Here is a 27,868-nt window from a genome sequence, read left to right on the forward strand (position 1 = left end):
TCCGCGTACAGGAGACGAACTTCCATCGACAATAACACTTTAGCCTTTCCGTAATTCTGCAAGTAATAGCATTTTATGTTTTCGTAGTTGTTCAATTAATATTCTCATCCCCTGCAGCAATTCCACTATAAGGACAAATTTTCTTGAGTGCGCGGCACTTTAAGCAGTTGTTGAAGAGGCTCTTCCTTCATCATAAATACTACTCGTTTCGTATAACCTTGAGTTGCTGCAGCTTCCTAGAAAAGTAAAATCTTAGTATTAGAGAATACTTATATAATAACGCCATAAGAATGAAATTATTACCAACAGCCTCTATTAAACACCTGTCCTCAATGACAGAGCGCACAATGCATTTTATTACCTCCTGCTGCGTACTTTAAGAGTATTTAAATTCTAACTTTTACGTAAAACTGTAAAGCGTTTAAGGATAAAATTCTTATTCCTGCAATATCATGTATGAATTCTTCATTCAGAATAGTTTCTTCTATCTTGTTTAGATAGCACAGGCTCAATGTAATAAGCTATGGGTATTCGATTTTAATGATATTCAATATTAATAATATACTTATTATAATTTTCACGTTAGCCTCAGAGGCCCACAAGTTTATACCAATAACTACGAATGAAGCAGAAATTAATGCGCCGCACTTCGAAAAATTATTAAGTAACTGTAGTATTATTATTTGGAACCTCCATACTACAGGCCCAGGGATTTTAAGCAAACTTTAACAACCTTTCCACCGTTTTTATGTAATTGTTTATAATTTATTATTGTTTTTCTGCGGCTGGGACTGTAGTGCATGTCTTTTCAAATAGAATTAAAACCTAAATATCCCTTTAGACTTCATCCCACAAATACTCTATTGCAGCGGCGCTCAAATTTAATCACTAAAGATCTCCATCCTTTTATCCCGTTTCGAAATTTTTACGAAACTTTATAGAGGGAACTATTTTAGCTGCTTAACAGGCTTGTGAGATCATATTTTTGTGTTCAGGTTTCGTCCTCCCCCCTCCAGTAACCTTTGTGTTTTCAGTTCTGTATGAAAAGCTACTTAGGTATCCTGAGGGGTTCACTGATTTTTTTTTTTTTTTGAGGACTTTTCTTATAATTTCTTATAAATTATAAACTGGTGTTCTTAAACCCGTCACCCATGTGGTTACTGTCCGATGCAAAACAGATTTACAACACTTTTGAGAAGCTCCTCGGAGATCCTGACGACGCTATTTTTATTTCTATCCGCGATTTTTAAGGAATCGAAAAGTAGGTTCCATTAGTTCTGTTTATAAATCCTATTTTGCAATTAATTAAATTATTTGTTTGGATCTTACTTCATATCATTTCTTTATCGGGGTAAATATTATTTCGCCGAAGTATTTTGTATACTGTTATTAACTAAGCCCGTACAGACACTGAATAGTGAATACTGGCAACGTATAGAAATTAAATATATTTTTATTCAAAATCAGCCAACACTTTTAACGTTGAAAAACCGTTTTTATGTAGTAAATTTGCTTATCTCTTCGTACTTATTTATAATCGAGTTGAATTATCGACTGTAAGGACCGGTAAAGTGGAAAGAGGATACTCTCATTCTACAGTAACCACTGAAGTCCCCACACAATGACGTTGTTGATTTATTATTTGGGGATATGAGGGGGTCCCCTCGTTGTGTCTCTCAGAGAAACCATATTTCACATCATTACACAGCCTTAATTAAACATAACGAACAGCTGATTTGACGTTACTTTCCTCTACGCTATAACCAGGATTTTTTGGATCATAATATCTCCTTTTTTTTTCTAGACTCCAGTCCCATTGGCCACCGCGTTTTTTTTTTTGTTACATTCAAACTTTATTGTGATATTCAATGAGGGTCTTCTCTTGCAATCTAAAATTAATATTGTCCGACACATGTGTTGGGAAAGATTGCCATATCCTGCAGCTGTACTGAGATATTTTTTGGGCCATCGTGAACAGTTTATACTCCACCATAGTCCTGGCCACTCTTTCATGCATTGACATCTTGAATCTTGTGTGAGCTGAAAAACTCAGAATAATTATTGGAGAAAATTGTACTTCCTACTCCTGAAATTGACCAACTACTGCAGTTCCCATTGAAAAGACCTTTAAAATTTCCCCGGCTCCGACGGGATTCGAACCCAGACTTCTCCAAACGAGTGACATGTGGTGAAACCAATGGATTAAGGTTATAAGTGTAGTAGCACTTGTTACCTTAATGATTATTGTACACTTGCTGCCTCGATTAAGCTTCCCTAGTCTTTTGCATTGTATATAAAGGCTCCGTTAGATTCTCTTTCCCTCTGGCCGAAATAGATGGTACTGGTGAGGAGCGTATGGTTCTCTTATCCCATTAGAAACTCATTTATCATTAGATAAATGCTTTAACACATAAAACAACTGTAGAACACAGTTCAAAAGCACAATGTGTATACTACTTCATGAGTTTAGTTACCTTCAGACAGGCACTCGCTATGTTACAGTGGAAATTTTCATTGAATATTTAAAACAGGAAATCCATTAAATTTGGAGACAGAAAAAAGCGGACATTTTTGTACACAGTAGTAATGTAAATTTAGAAGCGATATTACAATATCCAGATTATTCATAATTACTAGGGTTAATTCCCCCAAATCTGCACTTCAAAAATACAGTTTTGGATCAGGATTAGTTTTATTTATTTTTTTCCCTTTCTCCTTGAAAATGAAAGTTTCTTAATACCAATACCTAGTTTCCTATATTCTTATCCAACCAATTCCAATTTTCTCCTATTGTTTCCTTTCAATCTTATTGAGCACTGACAACTTCCATAAATCATTGGTAGCAGTTGAAAGAAGTCTTTCACTCTTCTTGACCCGTGGTTATTCCACCAGAGGTAGCGGGTCACGAATGAGGACAACGAGGAACTCTCGTAATAGCTCGTGGTGATTTTTAAGACACTAGTGTTTGTAAGTTACGATAAGGAATCTTCCCACCACACTAGAATGCACGGACACATCACGACTTGGCAATATTTCTTAAAAGTGATGAAAAGTTTCAAGCGAGACTCTTGTCACGTTTAAGATTTGTGAGAAGATGTGGAAAAAAAATTAAAACTGCTGATCTTTACTGATTTCGATTCACAGATTCTAGTACATCACAACAGCTGTACTGAGAAACTAAGTTCAAGTGCTACCGTGTACATAACTGAGTAATGCATACAGCGACTTGGATTCGTAAATAAGAATAAAAAATACCACTTTAAAATGAGAAAAAACATCATCGTCATCTTTGCTTGCGTATTTTGATAACAAGAAATGAATCATATAATGGTAAACTGTTTGCCAATTAGTTAAGAACAAGTATCATGTTGGATATCAGAAAAGGATTCTATAACACTAAAAACAAGATAAATATGAACGGTACAGGATAGTGGTCGGATTTAAAACAGAAGTTGGACAGTTCTATTTTATAATCACCCTTATCTTAATATCAAGTAGGGCAGCTTTTATACTAATGACAACTCGAATGGTAATATCAGTTACCCTGGAACAAGCAGCCGCTATTGGAATGGAATTACAGCACCGTGGATATACTTGGTTCGACAAAGAATAAGGCGGCTCTCAGAAAATATCGATGGAGATGAACCCGTTGCCAACAAAACGTTATCCTGCATCAGCGTCTCCCTATTTCCCCATGGTCTGAACAGTAACTGCTATATTCTGCCACTATCCTCTAGCTTTTCTGTCATTAGTTATAGAGAAATGAAAGAGTCAAAATTGTATTAACTGACTACGTAATCTTACTCTGTCCAATTACGTTTAAATACATTATTATGCTTTTTTTTTTAAATTTTATTATATCTGGCTAAAGTAAATTGTAATTATTGTAAGAATGCATGATTACCCAAATCCGAGCGGTTAGTTCTTTACACAGAATATCTGTGAAGACGGCTGTTACTTTTGACTTGAAATGACAGCATTAATCCTCTCATTTTCAAGTGATATACTTGTATAATATTTTAACAAGTTGACTTTAACCCAGAGTCCATTGGGTAAGGTACTGCTTTGCATATGCATTTGCAAAAAAGAATACCAAACTTATAACTACAGTCCTGATATTTACCAGCGCATTTTCTCAAACGTCTTTAATAAAGTTAAATTTTTAGAAGTATTTTATCACCAAATTAAAGATATAGTTAATATAAAGGTAAATGATAAGGATCCAGAACTCCTGGCCATGTCGCCTGATGAGTATTGCTGTTCTTAGTACTTAGCAGCAGTGAATAAATTTAATTTAAAGTTTGAATGAGTCATTATTTTTATTATTATTAACTATACAGTGCAAAGAAGCCCGAGGCTTTTGCTGCACCAGCCAAAAATAAATTTCTGAATTACCCTGAGGGAGAGAGAAAACAAGAGTCAGAAGTAGAAGGGAATCACTAAGAAAGAGAAGAATGATGATATTCAGCTCAGGACCCTGAGTGTGCCAAGCCCGCACCAAGCCAAGCTGTGAGCCCCTGAAATTATGTGTTTATCACATTAAAAGAATGGGAACCTAAATTATCGGAATTTCTTTTAATATCATTTGATCTCGGAACTAAAGGTCACTCTTAATATTAATGAGTGAGTTTATTTAATCAGTAAACTCCCTTTCCGGTGACATGCTTTTTATATCACTTCGTTCAATTTTTCTGCCGAAAGAAAAGTCTGGCTTTGATCATGTATATCCAAAGTAATAAAAAAAAAAAAAAAAAACATAATTAAACCTTTTTGTCCATTACAGTACTGGTTCAGCTGTTATCATTGTTCTTATAATATTCTGAATGTGCATTGTCAATCATTTGCTCAAACGCATCAATTACTAAATTTTTAAATATGAAATTAGTTCATTTAAATTCTGATTAGTATCACGAACTCGATTCCTGGCTGAGAATTTTAGACTTATTTTATTTTGATTTGATTTAAATTTGATTTATCTTTTATAAATGGAGTAATCGTGAATAAACACATATTCAAGAAATATTTCGATAATGTACAATTAATTTTCACTTGCTCCTGGACTAGAAGCATTGCAACTTGATCTGACAGGCATGACTCTGTGATAACAATGAATGTGAATTTCGCAGCGCCGCATAGATAACTGTATATCAGTACACTGCTCTTGGAGAGCATCGCTCTCTGCAATGGAAAATTCTAAAACGTTCAACCTGCATGCTGACCATTCGACCCAAATGGTCAATCTGTTTGTATATTCTGCCGTTCTGAAGACCGAATATTCAGGGTCATTGGTAGCGACGATGTTAATTACAGGATAGTCGATTTCCTTCTGCGGTTAGTACAGCGGAATAACCACGTTGTACTGCTGGTGTACATATACGAATGTGAAGAGAATTTTAATTTCTCCCTAACGATTTTTGCAGTCGCCTTTTTTCAGCTACTATATTTATTTTATCATGTGATTGTATACTATGTCAAACAGTGCCAGTTATATGGATCTAGTGGCTGATATTTAAAGGCGTGTTCAATGGTATAAACCAGAAGTAGCGTGAAATTTGTACGATTGAAAAATAACATTAACTCACATGACTACCTGTTAAGAGTTGTAGGAGCGCTAGCAGTAACAATACCAAATGCTTCCTAAATCACATAGTAAGGCTAGTACGAAATAAGGACATAAATTCGAAGATCTGTTGTAGGTTCCAGACTTCCAGTATGAATGTTATTAGAGAATAGTTATCTACCGGAATGCGATCAACTTTTTTCTTTAAGTGAAAGGGCAGAAATTTCATCGAAATTATACTATGAAAAAGAATAAGCATCTGTGTCAAAGAACTTCCGTCTTCAAATTAGAGTAGTTCCAAGTTTTACCAAAATGTAAAATCTTGGACGTATTTAATGTGGCAGTATGGTATCACTACTCTTTACTTGAGAAAATTCACCCATCATCCTTGTACTCTTTAGTGTTGTGGAATTTTTCATTTATAAGGCAATATGCCAGAATTCTAAGGTCGTTCTCAGAATTCTAGCATACGTTCACTTGAAGTCGTCAGTGAAACTCTAATTTATACAGATTATCGGTGTTTAAGAAACATTTCCTAACTGTATTATGTTTTAAGGAAGTCAAATTGATATAGATTTGTGGTTCTCTAATCTTATAGGGATAACATGCTATAGAGACTGTCGTTTTTGCTGTAGAGTAAATTGTAATATCATTTCTTAATTTTTAGAGTATGATTCTATATGAAATCCCACTGAACTCTGTGTTTGGGATTGTTGTATTAACTTGTGTTTCCGATTTTGTAATAAAGATGTTGATTTTTTTTTTTTTTTGAACAAATTGGTCTTCTGAAGTGTTGGGGACAGCCAAAACGACGCGATGCAGCACTGGTCTCAAAAAAAAAAAGAAGCGAAGTCAGACTGCCGCACTTCACCCACGATTCCCCTTTGCATAGCAAAGCCCCTTAAGGCCAGTTATGATGTATATAATTGCAGAAAAAGTTTCTCGCTTTATGGCGAATATTATCCATCTGTTATTTTCACAATCTTCATTATTAGAGTTAAGAGATAAAATGGTTGTTGCATACCAAATCGAGTTCTTTCTTTATTATTCTCTCAGAACCAGCCGGTGCAAGTGTTTTTGATTTTTCCGTTTGTTAATGAGGGGTTCATTTAGTACAAAGAGATATGTACTAAAACTGAACAGTTCTCATTACTTGAAGCAGAATTAACTGCTGAATGGTCAGGTGTCATGAGTAAACGAAGTTCTTTATTCTCAAGCTACTGAAGTAGCTGCCCACAATCATCACAATGGAATAACCTAATTAAGTCAGTTGAACTTTAGTTAAACTAGTTGCAGCCATTTTATTGGAATGAAAAGCATGCAATTACATACCTTCAAATAGCACTATACACTGATGTAGAAAGCACACTGGTTACGATCAAAATGAATACTAAGCATTATATCTTTTTTTAGCAACCAAATCTGTGATTTGGTTGCTAAAAGATTAGTATAGATTAGCAAACTAGGCATTTCTATCCCGCATAACAATATGCAACAGAATCGATAGGATTCTGCGCTCATAATAATATGACAATAATGTATGTTAGTCTATATTTTCTATGAATATAACCCATATTTGTGAAGTTAATTCTATTATAACTATGCTACACAAGTATATTTTGCGAGTTAACGAATTTTAAGGATGATTCACGAGAGAGGTAATTCATATCAATGTCTAAGTTTGCTGTTGATACAAACGTTGGCGGGGTTGTTAATAACAGGAATCAGGGTATGCCTACTCCAACAAGACCTGGAAAAATTAGGAAGATGGGCTGAAAAATGGCAATTGAGGCTTAACGTTACTAAATTCAATCTACTGCATCATGAGTATGGTACCACCGCGATCAAAATGTGGAGAACATAAAACTTAGGGTTAATTGGGCGGTCTTCCCTGAGTAGTGTAGACAGGCTACTGGGACAACTCATGGTGTTCTCTCAGTTCTCAAAGAGGGGATTATCTCGTTGTGTGAGGCAATGGTTGGGCGCTGTATATAGGTCTTGGAAGCCTTAGATGAGGAATGATGTAGTCCTGTTAGAATGAGTGCTGAAATAGCAACAAGATTTTTTAGTGGCACAAAAGTATTCATTCTATGAATTTCAGCGTCTGGAAACTAGGCATCTGAGAGGAAACTGATTGAAGTATTTAAAGCTTTAAATGGCTTGAATAAGCTGAAGATGCACACAAGTGGGTCAAATTTAAATTGGAAGAAATGGCTGCAGGACAGATATGCGAAAACTTGATTTCAACCAGAAAGTAATTGATTGTTGGAAAAAACTTCCATCTAGTGTTGTGGAAGTGAGTAGTTTTAATAAATTTAAGGGAGGATCAGACAAATGTGTTTTTTTTTTATTCTACTGATGCTAAATAAGTATGCTTTCTTTGATAATGCAAACTTATACAGTACCGGCCAACTAATAAGTGGATTTGAAAAAGAGACGAAATGAACATTGGGATGTGTGAAATTTGCTTGAAGAACAAAAGACAGTAAGAAGAAAAGTAAAGCGGAAGAATCAGATTCCTTTAACTATGAAACTGGACGTGTAGAAGTCACCTCTGGCACGGAGAAAGACCGTCAAGTCGATAGTGATGTTCTTCTAACTCTTTATATGAACTCTCGTTACACAGTTATAAAGGAAAAATCGAATTTGAAGTAATTTGAACGTTTAATTCACGCCAAAATTTTAAACACTTTATAAGAAATTATGTAGACTTGAGAAGTAAAAGAGAGGTCAGTGATAATTAATAAGCTAAACTCCCTATTACAGACTCAATTTGAAAAAAAGTCTAATTGATTATCGATAATGACTTCAGGAGAGTGAGAGCTAGGAAAGTTCTGTAATTCTATACTTGTTAACATTGAGGAACATGCCATTAGAAGAGTCAGCTGGGCACAATGGAAAGGCCGCAATGAAGTTCCATGCAGTCAAGGTCAGAATAAATGGAAGACGGACTTTTAGATCATCAGCTAACATTTGTAAAATAAATATCGAGCTCATGGAGTTTATCTTGCTGATCATTTAAGTAAAAAATGAATAGAAGAGCCCTCCCCAGAAGGAATTCCTGAGGAATAGATAGTAAAGCAGAAGTAGAGCCATTAACTATGTAGTGATGAAATATTTATGGTGTAAGCAAATCTGTTAATAAGTTCTCGAGAATGTTTAGCTGAGAAATATTGTACTGTTATTGCGAAATTTCAATGGTTGCTTAGAATTATTAATGCTTTAGGAAGTGATGTCGAGGAAGGCAGCACTATATTGAATGGCAGAATCTAGTTAAAAAAAAATATGGTGCGAAAATATACACGTTAAAATTAATTTTATTGCGCATTAATATTTCAAAATTATTTTGTGAGAGTGTTCATGATATAGGACTGCCGTTATTATGATTTGTTGTTAATCTTGTGTATGGGAACTAACTCTCATAGTCCCTGTTCAGATGGAAACTAGAGCAACTTTTAAGAACATAGAGCGGAATATAGATGCAGAATAAGTTCTTATGGTAAAGAAGATTTGAGAAACCTCTTGACAAGACGCTAACTTGCTCAACGAATCATTCGTGTGAATATATGTTGGGGGAGGGAGGGAGGGAGGGGGGAGAGAGAGAGAGAGAGTAAGTACAGATGGAGGAAGAGATGGAAACCAGAAGATTAGCTTCTAAAATGGGGTTTGTTACTGGGGAAATTATGAATTACTGATGATTTATAACCATAAGGGTATATGATTTATCGTCATAAATCATAATTATTATTATCGAGCAGCTGGTATAATTATAGTGTTTCCTATTGTATACTTAAAACTATTGTGGATGACTGATTGTTCAGAACTGCTGGAAGAAAGAATTAAAACTCTGAAACCCCCCTTCTTTTATGGTATCTATATTTAAAAAGGCCACAAATGCAACAAAATGTATTTAAAAGGAAATTACTGTTGTTATTCAATATCGAGACATTATTGTTATTAGAGAGATGTCTTTTTAAAGTAATCCAGCAATGCAATAATCAGCCTGTTTTATGGTGTTAATAAGCCGAGTGAGCACCGCTATTATCGGTGTTAAAGTCTACACTTTGAAGGCAACTATATCATTTAATAACACTCGTTAAAACTGGTTCTAATGTCATTATTAGAACCAGAGAAGGAAGACCTTCACCTGCTTCTGTTTAAGGTTGGCTACCCACATAACGGGAATAATCGCAGCTAAGCGCAGTCATTACGATTAAGATTGACGCATTAACCCAAAAACACGAATGTGATATCCCTTTCGATCTGATATCGCCATCCTATTTCTTCTGTTTGGAGAGAGGGAATAGCAAAATGCGGTCAGGCGCTCTTTCTTTTGCTGACATCTGCCAACAAACATCACCTCATCCCTATCGTCTTGGAGAATTTAATCAAAAGAGAATCTCATTTGAGTTGAACAATCTGCGTGTGTTTCCCAAAACGTATGGATTCAAAGTTATCGATGAATTCGGTTGATGTCTGAAACTGTCTGCTAAGAGAAAGAAAAGTTGCGTTCACTTCATTGATATAAGCCCAGGTACTGTATTATTAGCCGGCCTCCGTAGCCGAGTGGGCAGGAGCGGGAGTGCAGTAGCACACGCTCTTTGAGTAGACCGGGGTTCAAGCCCCTGCCTGCTGAATACGGTCGATCTGCCAACCCGCACTGGACCAGCGTGGCAGATTATGGTCCATTTCCCTCAGCATGAATTGTTGAGGAGGCTTCCACCCTGCAGTGGGTTGATAATGGCTGCACTTTACTTTTTTTACTTTTACTGTATTATTAACACATTACACATCTCCAACTCTTACACAAAAAATAATAGCAGTAATAATAATTTTACATGCAGCAGATATAACTTTCGCGTGGCTTCAGCTAATATACCTGATACCTTTCTTCCATTTCGGTAATAAACTAACCATTTTGGTTTTTCATAACGTAGAATGAACATGGTGAAGAATTAATTATCCAACCCCTCCTGGTTTTCGGTCCTGTTCACTTTGTTCTCTAAGATATATTCTAATTGTTTCATTACTTTTGATCCACTCCTCCACTGCATATTGCTAGATCATGACTGTTAGTCATGGTATTTTGTGAGAAAAACTTGATTATACGTATAATTGATGGAAACGACTCCCTGACAGAAAAAGAAGCTACATTAAGGATTTGTCTTTAGTAGAGATTTGACTGTTTTAGACAATTTTCTTTTCATTGGTCTGCTTACAGTGTTTTCCTTTCTAAAGTTATAAATATCACATGAATGACACAAAGATGAATCTTGCTGTTCTAAAAATCATATCACTGAACGGCCTGAATAGAGTACATGTAGTTATAGTTAATCATGTAAATCGGTGATGCACAGCGTTTTTCTTCCAAACGGTTGCATTAAGAAAACTTGAAAGACATAAATGGACGAATAATCGAATAAATATTTTGTTATTAATTGGAAATGACACTTTAAAAGAAGTTACTATAATATTTTAAATTCAAAATCAGAATAGTTATTTAATTTAACCAAGTGCGTAGCACACACTTCTTGATTAGACCGGGGTTCGAGCCCGTGACCACCAAATACGGAGGATGCGGAAAGGTCAGGGAATGACCACCGCATATCCCTGGAGCAATATGGCCTTAGTTGCTAATGCTCCTAAAAACCAAATAACATAACATTAACCAAAAAACTTTTAGCAGTGCACTTTATCAGTGGCTTATTATTCGAATATGCAGCTGGCCCATCCGGTAGTGCAGTGGTTATAATCGCTCTCCTTCTATACCTTTTGGAGACCTAGATTCGAATTAAATCAAGATCAAAGGAACTTTTTACGGTTCTTATTTATTTATTTTTTTTTTTTTTTTTTTACACCATGGCGATGTTAGTCGCGTCTAATGGTTGAATAGGATTGTTTTTTCTTCCGGAAACTCGTGTTTCATCTAGAAAATTGACCACAGAATCACGCACAAAATTTACAGGCATAACGCAGACATTTCAAGCAATATAAGTTCTTGCTGGTTCCACTGGATAAAAGGTAGAGATCTGCTTAGTTTCTCATGTATCTTTTGAACCTGTCACTTGAATTTTCTCATTTCTGTAGGGTTTGAAATGAGAAAATTATACGAAATAGAACAGAAGACAGTTAACGCTCATACATTAACATTACCGACGAGTAGAACATGTGCGTTCCTACCCATTCCGATGTATTGATACTTTCAAATTTATCAATATAGCATGCTTCTGAATAAACCTGTATGGGCGGTTGCCTGCTGCTTCTATAATTGTGGTAACAGTCCTTATGAAGGCATTTATAGAAGTTCAGAATATCCTTCACCTCTTATTTTTATTTCAGTTCATCACTGTTCTGAACAAATATCGACGAGTTTCAATTAGAAATTTGAATCATTCCCTTCGTTTTCAGGTTTCAAAAGATAAGCAAAATATGTTGAACAACGTTTTTTTTCTGGTTGGAGGTATTGCTATAAAAATAACTGCTGAAGCTGCTCAATATGCTAAGCAAAATGTGAGCATTCCTCTTGTACTCTGTTGAAATATTTTTTGCCAACTGGGAAAAAGTGGAAGGCTGTTATATTAAAAACTAAACCAATTCCACTCTTAAATAACAAATTTATTTTGAAACTGCCGCATTACCAGTGAGTTTTGGATATGCGATGACATTTCTCTATAATTTTGAGATTTGGTTCATAAATGACTTGATCTAAGTCGAGTGGTCAGTTCAAAGACCGAGTTATGCATACAGTTTGTTTAAGTCCAAGATTTTATAGAATTCTTGAAATCATCGTATTGAGGATGTAAGTTCCTCAGATTCTGTAATCATCGCATTGAGGATGTAAGTTCCTCGGATTCTGTACGATCCTGTATTAGCAGAAAAATATATTTTTAAATGTCTGCTAAAAAATGCCAGTTTTTCATCTTGGGCATCTGCTAATCTATAATCTAATATCCCTCTATATTATAAGGCAAACCATTCGATTTGGAAATATGCATGCCCGTGTGACGCGTTTTTGATTTTATATTCAAAGAATCTAACTACTATATCCAAATAGTTGACTCTCAGAAGTCGACTATTTTGATCTAGGTTTATGTATACATGCACACGCCATGTATACATGCATTTATGTATACATGCACACGCAGACGTCAGTTGGAGTCCCTCTTATGTTTTAAATTGGGCCGAGATGGGAGAAATCCCAGGTGCCGTCTGACACGAACATACCTTATGTTTTAAATTGTGTATTGAAAATAATTTTCAATTTTTCTGCATCGTAAATAACATAGGTCAACAAGTATTTTTATCAGAAAAACATGAATAGATCTTTGGAAGCTGATTCCAAGTGTGTTTTCCTCTAGCAAGTCTAGTTTTTGTGATAAAATGGATTACCCGAACATAATCAGCCAGCCTACATGAATATAAATATCTTATTTATTATTATTGTTTATACATTCATATTTATATAGTTGCTTGAATAAATCTACATCCATGTTATTTCATAATTTATTTAATTATAAATTGTTTCATGAAAATCCGGTGAATTACTGAAACAGATTCATCGTCATGCCTCTGAAGTGTAAAAATCGCCCCAACAAATTCTGCTATATGTGCAGCTCTTTCCTAACTAAATCACAACGGAGTACAATTATATTATTCGGAAATTTACCAGTTATACTTTAGTTGTCCTCTTGGTGACCAAAATTTCATTTTGGGACCGTGTGTTATTTTTTACCACTTGTTCGATTGGTTACATGACTAGTTGAACGAAAGGAAAAAGTCAATGCCGTTTGCGATATCATGGTAGGACGGAGCCAAAAACTACAAGGTGATTATTAATTTATCTAATGTGAATATTAGTGGATTCTCAGCACGAGAATAAGCACAAGCCTGTTTAACCTAACCAGTATTCAGCGAAGAGACCAATCCCTTACGATGACAGTATGCCAATTATGTCCACAGCATGGACTGGATACTTTAGAAAACGAATTTAAATGCGATGAAGGAGACCTGATATCTTCAGCTGGTCCTGAGTACACATCCGATGAAGGGACATCGAAGCCAGAGCTGTTTACCTAAGCTGTGTTGAATGACCTCATTAGAGATCTACCTCTCTCTCCAAAGATAAACCCGAACTTCTCATCTCTGGACTAAAGCAGAAACACTTGGAAAAAGAAACCACGTTTTGGCAAGGTTCTTTACAGTAGACGGGCTGCTCTGCTGCTGCTGCCAAGATATAATGGAGATTTTAGGAAACTGTCGGACATACGCATTATGTGAGTTGCGCCTGTTTATAGATTCATCACAGCGAAATTTGAAAGCCTGCTTTCTTGCAAAGTCACCCATCCCATTGCGCAATCTCTTCATCTAAAGAAGACATACTACAACATGAAGACGCATCTCGCAACAGTTCAATACAGCATTCAGATCTCAGATTAATTGATATGTTAATGGGCATCACAAATGTCTTACAATTTGCTTTATAATAATAATAAAATTCTTTATTCACAAAATTTTACAAACATACGATTTCCATTACAGGCATCCAGAGGAATCTACCAATCTAGTTGGAGACATATTTACTTATAGAAAAACCGTATAGAATGCATGAAGGGAGTTGTATACAGCAATGTGCTTTCTGTATATAATAAAGAGTTCTTCTTCTTACCTAAACAGCGTTGAGCTGTAGATAATTGCATTTGAACTAGTTTTTCTGAGATACTGATGATATACGGCCGTACCGTAGAGTACGATCTAGGTATAACCTGATTGAACAGATTGAGCTAGTCTGGACATCTTTCACTTGGAGTCAGTATTAGTTTTAATGACAGTTGCAGGAATGCTGACGGCATGTGAATATGGATCGTTCTCTGTTTTTTTTTTTTTTTTCCTTGTAGGCCGAACCACTGGAACACAGATCAAAATCAATGTCGGCGGAGCTCAGTGCGCCGATGTTGCTGTTGGGAAAGTGCCGCTTGGAGGCCGAGAGCTCTACCCGGGATTTTCCAACCCACGAATTCCAGATGTTGATTAAGTCATGAACTGTGGAGCACAGACTAAGTGCCATTGTGAGATTCCGCGCATATGCCAAGTGCTGGTCTGGGGTGTAGCTTAGGTTTTTACAGAGCAATGATCTTGATGTCATATAGGGAAGGTGAGCCCAATTGTTGGCCCAGAATTGTAGACGCGACCCGACCCCAAAGCGTCTTCAGGCTGGACAAAGGAGCTGCGGACCAGACTTCAATACCGTAACCGATGATTGAGCTGAAGTAGTAGAGGAGAAATTTCCTGGCTGTTTCTTTATTATGCGATCTACAGAGGTCGAGTTTCATGCCCCCAAAAGGCCCGTAGCGCAGTCCTGATTTGATCCTTATAAGTCAGATTTTTGTCCATTATCACCTCCTAAGAATTTAACTGAATGAGCGGCAACGAGAAGATGCCGCGCAATTGAGGGCTCCAGAGAGACTGCTGAATTGAGGTTTGTTGTACTCTCGGTGAGAACATAATATACTTTGATTTTGCCGGATTTAGTTTTAGCCCAAAACTAAATTATTCACAGGAGGAGGAGGACAGATATTTGTTGAGGGTAACATACAGAATTCGATAAATCCTTTGCCTGGTCTGGTGAGATGTTAGTAGGGCTTGATAGATAACATACGATATCGTCGGCGTAGGCCGTGTTCTTTCCTATGCCTATGGGAGAGCCGTTCTACCGCAGGCCACCACTTCAGGCGTGACTGGCCTCAAAGAAGCACATGTAAGCCAGAAACCAGCATTGTATAGTACGTTCCATTAGTAGATCCAATGAAAATTTTCCTTCTGTTTCGCTGCATTAAACATGGCATAATAAAGAGTTTTGTGAATTGGAGAGGATTTTATTTTAAATGAGAAACTTCCAAAGGTCAGTCCCGCAAAAGTGAATGAGGGAACCTTTGTAGACCCTCAAATCAGAGAGCTGCAGGATTGAAAGCTTTGAAAAATGCATCAACGTATTAAACTAAAAGCATGGCAGGCTTTCAGATAACTTTGTGGATAATCACAAGCCAGCCGCGTGCAAAGATGGAGTTCAGAAACTGTTTGATGCATGTAAAGAAATGAGATGTATGTTGCTGAACCTTCATTTCTTGCCAGTTAGATTTTATTCCCGAAAACCTAAGTGCGATGAACAGATTCCGTCAAGGCATTAAGTCATTGGAAAATTGCTATCAAGGCTTCTGGAATGAGCGGTTGTTGGCAGAGTACTGCTGGATATTGTAAAGCGACATTTCGGACAAAATATACCAAAGGAAATCATCTGCACATTTTTTTTTTTTTTTTTTTTACAATAGCGTCCTGTATTATTTTAACTATGTGTGTGCTTAAACTGTTAATGCATCACTAACGCATATTCATGTTCTAAAAGGAACCAAATTCGCAAATTGTGCATAACTAGTTTATGAACATTTTATATAAAGAAAGTAATCTAGATTAAGACATAAGCATTCGGCTATTTCTTATTCTAAAAATATTTCTATTTATTTTTTTTAATATTATTTTTGCATTTTGTTCATTAATGTACATCAGGTAGAGCTGCTTTCCACGCTCATTGGTCCAAAACTAGCAGTCGACAATTTTTCTACCGTTTGGCGTTTGTGTATTAATTATAGTTACTCCTTGAACTGTTTTATGCGAAGTAACATTACAGTTAAGGTACATTTTATTAATTTCTCTGGTAATTTTATACTTAATCTTATCTATTTACTTTGCTCTTTCGAGACTTTCTGCAATAAATCGCTGCGCGCAGATAAAATATTTGTCATTGCAGAAGACAAGCATCAGGTGGGTTAATTAAATAACTAACATAATGCAGCGTGTTTCATTGTCTCCAAAGTCCAAAAGAAAGCAAACAAAACTGGTTGTGCTGCTTATCATACTTTTACAGTGGTTAACGTAACGCTTTAAATTATGTTTTGGAAGTTAGTTTATACTTTATGGTAATCAGTGTCTAAGGTTTAAAAGAAAACATTATTTAAGGAACAATACCGTGTTACTTTATTACGACATAAATTCTGTTTGGCGTTCTGCTGTTACCTACAGATCCATCACACTCGCAACACTGCTGCCTGACAGCTGCAGGTGTCCCATAAATCCCCAGCCCCAGCAGGCCAGTGGAACCGGATTCCTGCAGTTTGTTATAAAAACGAACCATTACTCTTAAATTATTGCAATGACTGCCATGTACACATCTCGCACTGGGTCCTGCGCTTTATAGGTCCTTGAGTTTCTAAACAGAATTAGAACGACATTATTCCTTCTCATTATGGATAGAGTTCCTCGGGTTTCACCTTAGTAATGCACATTGCAAATTCAGTATCCAGTCTAGCTAATGCACACTGTATACGCATCTGTGAATTATTCTAATGCCTGTCGTATACACATCTTTAAATTCTGTGTGGTACGTGATTCTTTGTTGAACTCATACATCGCAGTGAAGCATACTGAGGAAGGAGAGCGAGCAGTTTATGCTTTTGTAATGCAGCTATATCTTTTAAGGAATATTTCCGGTTGCTTATTCGGGCCTAAGTATACTCCATCACTTAACATAAATAATCAGTTGTTCTACTGGAAACTAATGCCAGTGAAAGACATTTTAGTTGCATCAGAAATTGCTGAATAGTGAAGTTATTATTTCACCCATTTAGAGTACCCCCCCTCACTTTCCATTCAGATAATTCGCGACCCCACTTATCAGATGTGATTTTGAAATCTCCCTAAATCTGGACAGTACATAGCAAAGTTATTAATTCCAGTGTGTGTGGGAGGGAAAGTATTATTATTATTTTTTTAATTCGTGGTAAATTTTAAATAGCAACTGTCAGTAATCGAAATAATTTGCATATTCTTTTCAAGATTGTATGGTTTGAATAACAGTAGTAAATAGCCCTGACGAGAATAGGCTACTTCGTCTAGTTAACGTATAAACCAATGGGTCGCCAGTGACTGTTCGAAATTTTCCTAATAGTCTTTTTAATCTTTCATTTCACTCTTAATACGTTTTTGTCTTTCCCATTATCATGAAATTTCAGTACATTTAGAGTATCTCCCCCATTTGTGTATTCTGGAAAGATAAATAACACAGTACAGAGAGTTAACGTTGCTGTGTAAGAGCTTGGCATTTCGATGTGGACTACGAGTAATACGATAATGTCTTATTATCACAGATGAGCACGTAATTTGCCATAGTTGAGGATATGATGCGGATGCACAAGCTAATCAGGTGACCAATGTTTATATTTAAACCGAAAAAAAAGATTAAGACCACTGACATAAACAAAATGGTTTATGTTAACATCGTTTTCTGTTATTTTATTTTTTATTGAAGACTTTTTTTTAACGTCTGTTTAAAACATTACGTACTGCGAACCTTTAGAAAATACTGTAATTTAATGATGGCGCCACTTAATAGTTGCTAAACAGCAACTATTAAAATTAAGAAAGTAAACTTATTTCTCAAAGCAACAGTGACGAACACAGTGCGCAATCAGTATTCTACCATTTTGGTTATACGATGAGATGTGAACGTTCGCAAAATAATCACACCTGATGGCTAGAATTAGACTGACAACTGCACATTTTGCGGCCGCCTATGAAAAAAGGCAGTGCTTCTGAGGCATCGGAAATATAAGATATATAGAACTGAAACAGAGGTATTAAAACTTCCTCCCCCCCCCCCGCAGAATGACTGACAAATAAATTCAAGCAACGTTAAGTGCTCTCGGAATGCTGAGACTGACATCTTCGAAAGAGTTTTATAGGTTAGATTCTCCATAAGTAAAAAGCGCGTTTTTCGCACTCGTTTTACTTAAGCTGTTTAATCATATAATTAATAAAACCTTTAATTAAGTGACCCCCAATTGAGATATTCATTACTTAACCAAAAATATCATTTTATTACTATTGGAAAAACAGTTTTAATGAACAAATTAGTAAGATGTGGGTCACCTCTGATCCCAAACACAGCACCAATTTCGTCGTGGAATTTCGATTAGTTTCATTCTTCCTTCAGTTCGACTGTAAAAGACGAGTATTGGCTTCGCCCTGGACCGGTGTTCGACCCAACATCTTTTGGGAAGAACTTGAACACCAGTTTATTGTTGAGATAGAAATGAAGAGCCCACTTCCATAGAACTGCCAAAGTGTTGCCACCATGGGATTGTCCAAGATATCAGTGTACAACTCGGCATTGATAGTTTTTGGCACTACAGCCAGCCAACCAATCGCCCTTGTCCGAACCGCGAGAATTAGTCTCCTCTGAACTTCATCGTGGGCACAAGTATATTGCTATGGGTGATGTTCCCCATCCACTGCGCAACGCAGCGCGCCGCTCCATATGACCTGTTTCCACGGTTCCGTGGTCTAATAACGATGGGCAAGGCACCACAACAAAGGTGTGCTTTTGGATGTGGAGCTATGAACAGCAGCTCTGCCATGAAAATCCATGATGTGTGACTACCTTCAGGCTTTGGAAGATTTTGTAGACGTGGAGAGTGCCAAGGACATCGTTTGACATATTTTTTTGTTTACCTGTCTGATTTGCTTCTTTTTTTTTTTCCATACCTACATCACTCTCGTTCCTGCATGTTTTTACTACATCAGCTACGGTTCAAACGTGTGGTCGTCGCACGCAGTGGCAAATTTCTGAAATGACATCCGACGATTAAATTCCAAAGTATAACCTTCTTTGAAACTGCGTAAATGACATGGGACTTATTCTGTTCTCTTGTGGTATGTGCGAATGCCCGTACACTTTTTTTCAAGCAATCCCTGTTTTTCATACACTCATTTTCACCGTTCACTACATTGAGAGGAGTATTCGAACACTCTTAATAGGATATTGTAGGTATGATATTGCATAGAACACCGATGATAACCATAAGCAGGCTTTTCGTTGATTTGCTAGCAAACGCAAAATTTGTTGTTTTGTCTTGAATAATACTACATTATTATATTGATTTCTAACACGAAGCGTTACTATGTAATGTAGTCTTAATGTTGCACCGTAAAAGTCTTATTGGTAAAGTCCCTAATCATCGCACATCTAGAAAACCATGACCATCTAAATCTGTAATATGAAGTCAGTTATGAAAGTATTTTAACAAATTAAATCCTCTTGGCTTTGATCCCACGTTACCGAAATTTATAGCGCTGTTCAGCTACAAACTGCATCGCTCACACAACTATTTGAGATTTAAATAGTCACTATTTATCCAGGTGTATACTTAGTGGGAGATGGAGGGGGGTATAAAATAGTTTTTTTACAAACTTCACTTTGCTAAGTAGTGGGCTTTGGAAAATATACAGAAATTCTTCTGTTTGAAGGCAAGGTTGTATAACGCTAATGTTTCTGAACTGTTTTAAACTTTTCAGTAGTTTTTTTTTTTTTTTTTTTTTTTACATAAAGGAATGGGAAAAAATTTCTCTTCGTAAATGAAGGAAGTTTTGAGAAATAATTAGGTAGCTCCGTTGAGTAATAAATATGCAGACCAATCAGAGTACATAGCTTGGTAATAGTCCGACACGCAGTACGATTTCAGTGTTGGAATACAACGAATTTTGCATTAAATACCAGTCTTTATCCAAAAAAAAAAAAGAAGAAGAAAACTTGCACATTCATTTTGTGATTTAAATGCATTTAATCATCAACATCCTGCAATTTTAATAGGACGGAGCCTCACTAGGTTTGATCGTTTATTACCCATTACGGTACTGTGCCTGACCAAACATTTAGACTTGGGGAGAGGGAGGAAGACGGTGGGTCACTATTAGCAACGTCTTCACGACATTGCTAAAGTGTGTGGCGAAGATGGTCAATTTCACATTCCCGTTCATCAGATCCCACGGTTATATTTCACGAGTAACGGGAAATGCTAGGTGGACCAAGCTGCTGTCAAAAACAGCCAATTTGGAGTCATTACGGTTGATTATTAGCTGGCAGTGGCTTCTTTCACATGCTGTGGTATGTTAACGTTCGTTCCCGAGATTTCTGTGCGCTATGCCTCAGCGGCAGATGAGGAGTTAGTAAGCCTAAGGCGAGTATACTAAACCTTGAGGCTGAGGTTACACTAGGTCAGTGGGTTGTGTCAGGTTGGGGTGGTGAGAAAGTCGTCTGGCTACCTCGGGAAGTCTTAGCAGAAGCATTACAAACAGGTCAGTACAAATGTAGTTGAACATAACAACCGGTTTGGACCTTTCTTTTCTTGTGTAATATCACTGGTTGAACCTGCGCTGCTGCATCTTAACCGGTGCTTAAGACACGCAGCTCTCATGTCATCCTTCGACACAGTATCATTAACACAGTTTGCTTGATGTTTATTATCTTCGAGGCATTTTATCTCGTATTAGATATCAGTTTTAAGTGTGGATATCAAGTGATATTTCTCTAATAGCCCTTACTGTCTAGGTGTCGACTGTGACCTTTCCAACTCTTGAAGTATGGGGGGGGGGGGGATATTACTAGCCATCATTACCTCAAGGAACCGTTAAGAAGCGTTGTTCCAAAATTTCCCTCACATCTGACTTCTGGCATTTTGCTTTTATGTACTTCGATTATTTGAGGATGGGCGATTGCCTCGCGTGCGGTATCGTTGTACACGGACTTGCTTCGATTATTCAGATAAGGAAAAGACAGCAAGCAAGATTTGAGTAATTTCATCTACCGTCTTAAGTATAAGGAAATGACACGAAGTAAAATCCAGAACACTAACCCAAAAAAGTCAATTAAAATAATCAACTTCACTTTAAGTTCCCAAAATTTACTTAATTTCTCTAAAGATTGCTTATAATAATGAAATTATTAACGATATCATGACCTTTTGTCATAATTTTGTGACAATTGCAGATCTTTATTGTAGTCTCTTGAATATAATAGGACTGAAAAGAAGCAATACCTTCCTTCAACTGTACGTTAATCAATGCCTTCCATTGGACTTTGCTTTTTTCCTCCTGTGTTTCTAAAAAAAAGGGCACAAGTCCTACAAAGACGGCAAGAGACTACATAACAGGTAGTCTCTTTCTGTCTTTGTAACCGATTATTATAACATAACCATTATGAACAAGTTAGTGCAAAGCATTTTAATTCGTAGTAAATCACAGAAGTAGGTGAAATGGCATCGTTTTTTTTTTTTTTAATCTCGTATTGTGAATGCCTTCACAACGATTTGCTAATGTTGCGCTACCTCGAATAAGCAACGCTTCCCAGTAAAGAAGGCTAATGTTACTTATTCCCGTCGGATACCGCCATTATGTTATAATAATCAGTTATGATTATTATAACATAACCGATTATTTCATGCTTTTGTAATGCAGCTTCAGTTTTCTTATTAAATAGCGGAGACGGGGAAAACCCCTGGTGCCATTTGACACTAAACACACGCTTTTCTTATTAAATAAAGAAAGCACTAACTTTTGTAAAATGACCTATGATTGGGATTGATGTTGAAATAATAAAGCGTCACTGTTGGAAATACATACTCGAGAGATTCGCTGAAAGCTTCTTTGATGGCCAATATCAGATTTCGCCGTATCTCTTCCTTTGTCTTTCATTATTGGAATACTTCTTTTGGACAATTTCACTTATAATTTCCTTTTTTATAATGTACAGTATAATTCTGCTTAAGCTTTTTGTATTTCTATAAATTATTTCGGAATTAGAAATTCTGATAATTAAGGATAAAATCTTGACTATACATCCTTCTTTATTAGCAGAGAGAACAAACTCCCCTTTCTCAAAGCTCTCAGGTGTAAGTATATTACCAGAGATGGGAGAGTAACACTAAGTCCTCTGTGACAATATAGTAGTTTCGCCATTTGTCACTCATATGGGAGAGGTCTGTGTTCGGATTCCAAATGAATGAGAGATCTTTATTCGAATTTATGAAGTCCTCTTCAATCGGGTCAGTGAAGTAGGCTTAGCCGATCTCAGATGGATGAGAATAGGGATTTCCCTGCGAGGTATTCCTGTTCAGGAGTGATTTTCGTATACAGTATGCAAATCGGCCAGTGAACAGAGCTGTACAGACATAATCATAATGGCACAATATGGTCTAAATTACTGATGCGCCTAAAAAACAACAACGGTATCATTAATCCTAAAACTTTCCATTCGGTGCATTTCATGTTTGCAAAGTTCGTGTTGTCAACAAACTAAAAGAAACGTTACCTGTTGTTTCGAATTAGTCGTAAATACGCGCGTCTTCGAATTAATAACGCATGTTATCCGTATTTTGAAGTGTTAATCAATCCTTGCATAGCTAATTTAGATATAACATAGAGATGTTTAGGAGTTCAAATTTAGAAAATACAAAACTTATTCGGATGGTTGTTTTCACATTTAATATCGACGAAGGAAATGCATTAATCATTTCTGGGATAAAAATTTTTAGTTTTAATAATAAAATCATTCGAATTCATTCCTTATAACTCTGCTGAATGCTTATTATTCGTGAAACACTGTACATCACGGATTCAAGAAGCAGCAATCTTACAAACTACGATAAATTTGAGTACTGCGTATCGATTCAAAAAACCATTTACAAGACAAGAACTCCAGATCTGTTCAGAAAATTTCTAGCAGCAAACGTCTCATTAGTTATACGTGTTTCATCCTCTCAAAGGGAACATTTATGCACCTGAAATATATGTAAAAATATGTTTCTGCAGAGAAACATATATATGTAAAAATATGTTTCTGATAACTTTGAGGAATTTATTTTCTACCAAGAAACAAAATGGTCCTTCCTCTCTGATCTAGATTTTTGTTGAAAAATATACATTGAAATTAACTTTACGTTTTTAGTCTAATGAATCTCGAATATACTTAGTGATATACAGCAGTTGCATTATTTTTTGCATTCTACTTTACCCTATCATGGATGAGAATTCTAAATAATCATTTTTGACTAATTTGCTAACCTGCCAATTTTGCCACGACCCTATTGGTCTAAAAGGCAAGAGCTGTACACAAGTGAGCACATATATACTCCATTTTGTTTAGATTGTTATACCTGCACCAATGAGTTTGGATAATTTATATGCTCATTTACTGTTTTCTCTTGGTTTCTGATAAGAAATCTTTGATTTTAAGTTATTTCATTTATTTGTTTTTGAAGTCACAGATTTCAGGGCAGGCTTTGCTTCTACAGCGCTGCAGTGAATCTATTCTGCAATGATTGATTAGTTCCAATGTCAATTTGTGAGAAATAATTTGTCCATCTGATGCAGTTTGACGTGTATTATGACTTGGCTAATGTCTCGAGCATCTATTGCAGTCGAAATGAGGATTGCTGAGGAGGTATTATTTTCTGGTACTGAACTCAAGAGGCTTGATTTTAGATTCATTAGTTTCTCATATTCCACCTTCACTATTTCAAAAATATCCATTCATTAGGGTGGTTGTTTTAGAAATAGTGAAGGAGAAGTTTGAGATAGATATTGTCCCGCTAAGTACTCAGTATTCCACAACCAGGAATTGTTGGATAACTGACTGTGGGATCCCTTCTAAATAACTGAAATATGCATTAGAATGAAATATAAACACTCTGAACGTGATTTACAACGAACTGTTTAATTTATATGGTGTAGTTTCTGGGCTTATTGTCATCGAAGTTGCTTTACGCATTTTACGAGATGCGCGCGTTCAGTGCTCTTGATCCATATCCTTAATGATTTCTAATCCTTTCTGAGAGGGAAATTGCCATGGGTGGGCATATTGGTCTTTTGGGTTATCGCTGCTCGGAGAAGGTGACTTTGGTCGATTTTTCGACAACCGCAGTCAGCTCTATACGTTGCAGTTAGTACAACGTATGCCATGAACTCGATGCACTTTAATCGGACAAAAAAGTTATTGACATCTCGTGAACAATGATAATCCACCCCAATCATTATAAATCAGCCGCAATGGCGGGGATAGCCTATTCGGCTTATAAAAATTAATCCAAAAAATATTTCAAGATAAACGGCAAATTGGCAGTAACTGGATGTCTTCTTATAGTTAAGGATTCCAAAATAAGGACACACAACGTTCGGGACAAATTAGCCCAATGTGTAGCACAAGGTGCTATCAGATAAACAGCCTGCAAGAATGGAAATATTACTGATTAAATGGCTAGACGAAGACATGACTTAGATACAATTATGCGAATCATACCACACGCACTAATCGTTTGTGAAAATTATCTTAATATGCTAAATAATTACCACTCTAATTCCTTTAGAGGCAAGTATGCAGAGAAACAAAGATCTCCTTCAGGTTTAAAATGAATTTTCTTGTAAAAATGTAAGAAAAACACAAGGTCTCACGCATAAGGTGCGGACTGTCCTACTTCCATTATCGTAGGCTACAGATTTCTCACATTTAGTATAATGATAGATGATTATTCAAAGATGCACATTAAGAACAAAAAATCGTAAATCCCCAAACTAGTTTCCATACCCTGCAGATATTCACAAATAGTTCAAGGCTCAAAAATACTTTCTTCTCAGTTTTAGTTTTCATTTACAAATATCTGTCGAGAGAGAGATGGTCCTGTTGGGAAAGGATATGTTTACCAACTGACAATGCGACTGTTGTGAGTTTAAACAAAGGTCAATAATTGAATGCAGACTGAGCAGAAAGCAGTGAACTACAGTTCTTTTAAACCCCTTAAACAGGTTTTTCTGATGGGCCAATTAATGTTAATGGCTCGGTCATGGCAGACTATTGTACTAAATCTGTTTAGATTGATGATTGCGTAATTAAAATTTACTTTCTATTCAAACCGGCACTCCTCCTTTCTTAGGATGCTACACCTTTCCTTTCTACAGCATGTTCGATGCTGCAAGGGCATCTTCTATCACAATTTATAGCCTGTTTATATGTAACAACTCGAGTTAAACCGGTAGCATGAGAAAACTAGGTCACTTGTTTGACCTCGTCATCCCCATTCCTCCCACCCTTCAAATGTCTTGTAGTCGAGTAGCTCCGAAAGACTAGGCTATTGCGAAAAGTACATCTCAACTCCTCGCCTCGCTAGAAAGGACTGGTCATGCTATTAGGACAGTGAGTGCGAACCACGTGGATGCGAAACTAACCGACCATAGTTCTCTACAAACGCACCAGCATTCGAGCCGTTCTACAATCGCATTCTCACAGATGGCGCTGCAAGAAACAGTGGAACTTCTATGGGTGCCCTATTTTCTAGCTTCCTTCACCATCGTACGAAGTCTTCTGGAGAAGAAGGCAGCGAAAGGAGGATGGGTGTTGGTTCAGGTCAGATTTCATTACTATTGTCAGGTCATTTGTGTGTTCCTAGTGCTGTATTACCAAGGTCAGGTAGTGGTAGACATGGTTCAGTTACAATTCTCTATAGTAAAATTTTCCCTAAAAATTGGTTTAATTAGAATTTTTCTAAGCCTGCCATCTCCGCATTCCTTCATCATAAAAAAATAAATAAAAAGTAGAAAATGTATTAAGAAGCTTTGTGTAGAAATTTTTCGTATCCTTAAGGGTATCTATTTTAAAAAGTAGCATTCATACCATCATGTAATTGTTAGTAAACATTAAGCGATAATTATATATTGTTAGCTTATTTTTTAACGATTTCATGATATTATCTTTACAAAATGAAGATTCTTTGAGCGTAAAGCCAACTCACCATTCTGTTACACGCGTATACAATATTCTTCTTTGTAGCAGCTTAAATTGCTACTTATCGATTCTTTTCTTTGCTTGGACCTTAACATTGTTTTAAAACAGCGGCTGTTGATACCACTCGGTTGCATTTGCTTTTTCGGATTCGCCACTATGTAACCGTCAGTTTAGCTAAAGAATTAGCTTAAAAAAAAAAAAAAACTGACTTAAGATAAGACAGCATCGATAATACCAGTAATGCCTTTCTAACAGAAACGGTGCACGTTTCTTAATCACAGAAATAATGCTGCTACGCAGAGATGCTTACTTTTATCCCATTATTGCAGCCGAAATCCTGGATATAAGAAAGAACTCTTTAACAAATAACATTTTTTAAACATGAAATATAGTATTTCTGGCCCCCTGAAATATGTGTTTCGCTCTCTCTCGCTCGCAAGGATATATAAATGTATTCTTGTTCCGCGCAACCTACAACCGAACCGTGCTTATTTTATAAGCACCCTTCAGTTGCAGGTTGATGATGCATTTCATTCATGTGTTTGGAACTTGATTAGAGTTCTCCAAATTAAGGAGATGTTTGAGCCAGGATTACATTTAATATAATAATATCCTTAAGAGAATGCATCCGCAGAAGAGATAAATATAAAGGGCAAGGCAACGTTTTTTTTTTTTTTTTTTTTCTGATAACTACAGATTGTTTTTCTAATTTAAAATAGCTCCTTCAGCATATTTAGGTGAGAAATTCTATATTTGTATCTTCCTCGCTGTTCGAGCCTAGGGTTGAGTCAGTTGAATCAAAGTCTTCCATCTTCCCAAATCTTATCTTCTGTCATTCTCTCTCATCCAATTCACTTCGTTTCCACATTTTCCTTAATGTGATCTCTCCATCTTTTCGGGGGTCTTCCTCTGGCCTCTTCTTGTCCATTTTTATCTCAAACATTCTTCTTGGTATTCTGTTCGAGTTCATTCTCTTCATGTGTCCAAACCATCTCAAACGTGGTGCAGTCATCTTCTCTCTCAAACTTTCCAAGTTCATTCTAATTTCTGATTAGGTAAGAAACTATGGTTGCATTTCTTATCTTTCCCTAAAACTGTGTCGGGTAACCTGTTTTCAGAATTTAAACAGGGTTAAACTACGTATATGTGCTGAAAGGCACAGAGAAGTTTATTAACTGAATTATAAAACATATACAAGCCATCAGAAGATAGTAATCTAAACAATAATCCATTTATTATACCCCTTTGGTCAACGGTATCGAGGTAACTGAAGGAACACAATACATCATGTCATAAGAAATGGAGTGTGTGTTTTTTTTTAACAAGCGGCAGAAGGAAGTTTCATTGTGACAACAGTCGTAATCGAGGAGCAGTATAGTATTTATTAGTGCGGTGAGTAATGGATCTTCTTGAGAAGAAGAAGAAGAAGAGTTGTTTACAATGCCAAGTCAGTAATGAAGTTTTATTACCATTATCTGTTTTATTCTTAATTCCCTGGCATTATAACGATAGGACAAATGAAGATTATCTATTTATTTATCGAAATAAAACATTGAGAACTGCATTCGCGTCACAGATAAACATATTCATCTTAGCGTTGCATCTGACAGAATAAAAAGAATGAATGCATGTCATCTAGCATATTCTGT

At 36.3% G+C, this 27,868-nt stretch overlaps 1 protein-coding gene across 5 annotated transcripts in view; it reads left to right on the plus strand.

Annotated features, from left to right (window-relative positions):
- LOC150088206 (protein spaetzle 3-like) overlaps positions 1-27,868 on the plus strand; it is a 310,468-nt gene that overhangs the window by 216,252 nt on the left and 66,348 nt on the right. For 3 of the 5 annotated variants that reach the window (XM_090370621.1, XM_090370622.1, XM_090370625.1), the window contains exon 1: positions 25,585-25,841. The exons of the other annotated variants lie outside the window; for them this stretch is intronic. In XM_090370621.1, coding sequence (XP_090226747.1) covers positions 25,725-25,841 — 117 coding nt within the window. In that variant the 5' untranslated portion in view covers positions 25,585-25,724. Of the gene's footprint in view, positions 1-25,584; positions 25,842-27,868 lie in introns of those variants that run through there. 5 annotated transcript variants of the gene reach the window in all.

The sequence above is a fragment of the Mastigoproctus giganteus genome, chromosome 3 (assembly GCF_048544385.1).
Source record: "Mastigoproctus giganteus isolate SK-2022 chromosome 3, ASM4854438v1, whole genome shotgun sequence".
In the NCBI taxonomy this organism is placed as follows: domain Eukaryota; kingdom Metazoa; phylum Arthropoda; class Arachnida; order Uropygi; family Thelyphonidae; genus Mastigoproctus; species Mastigoproctus giganteus.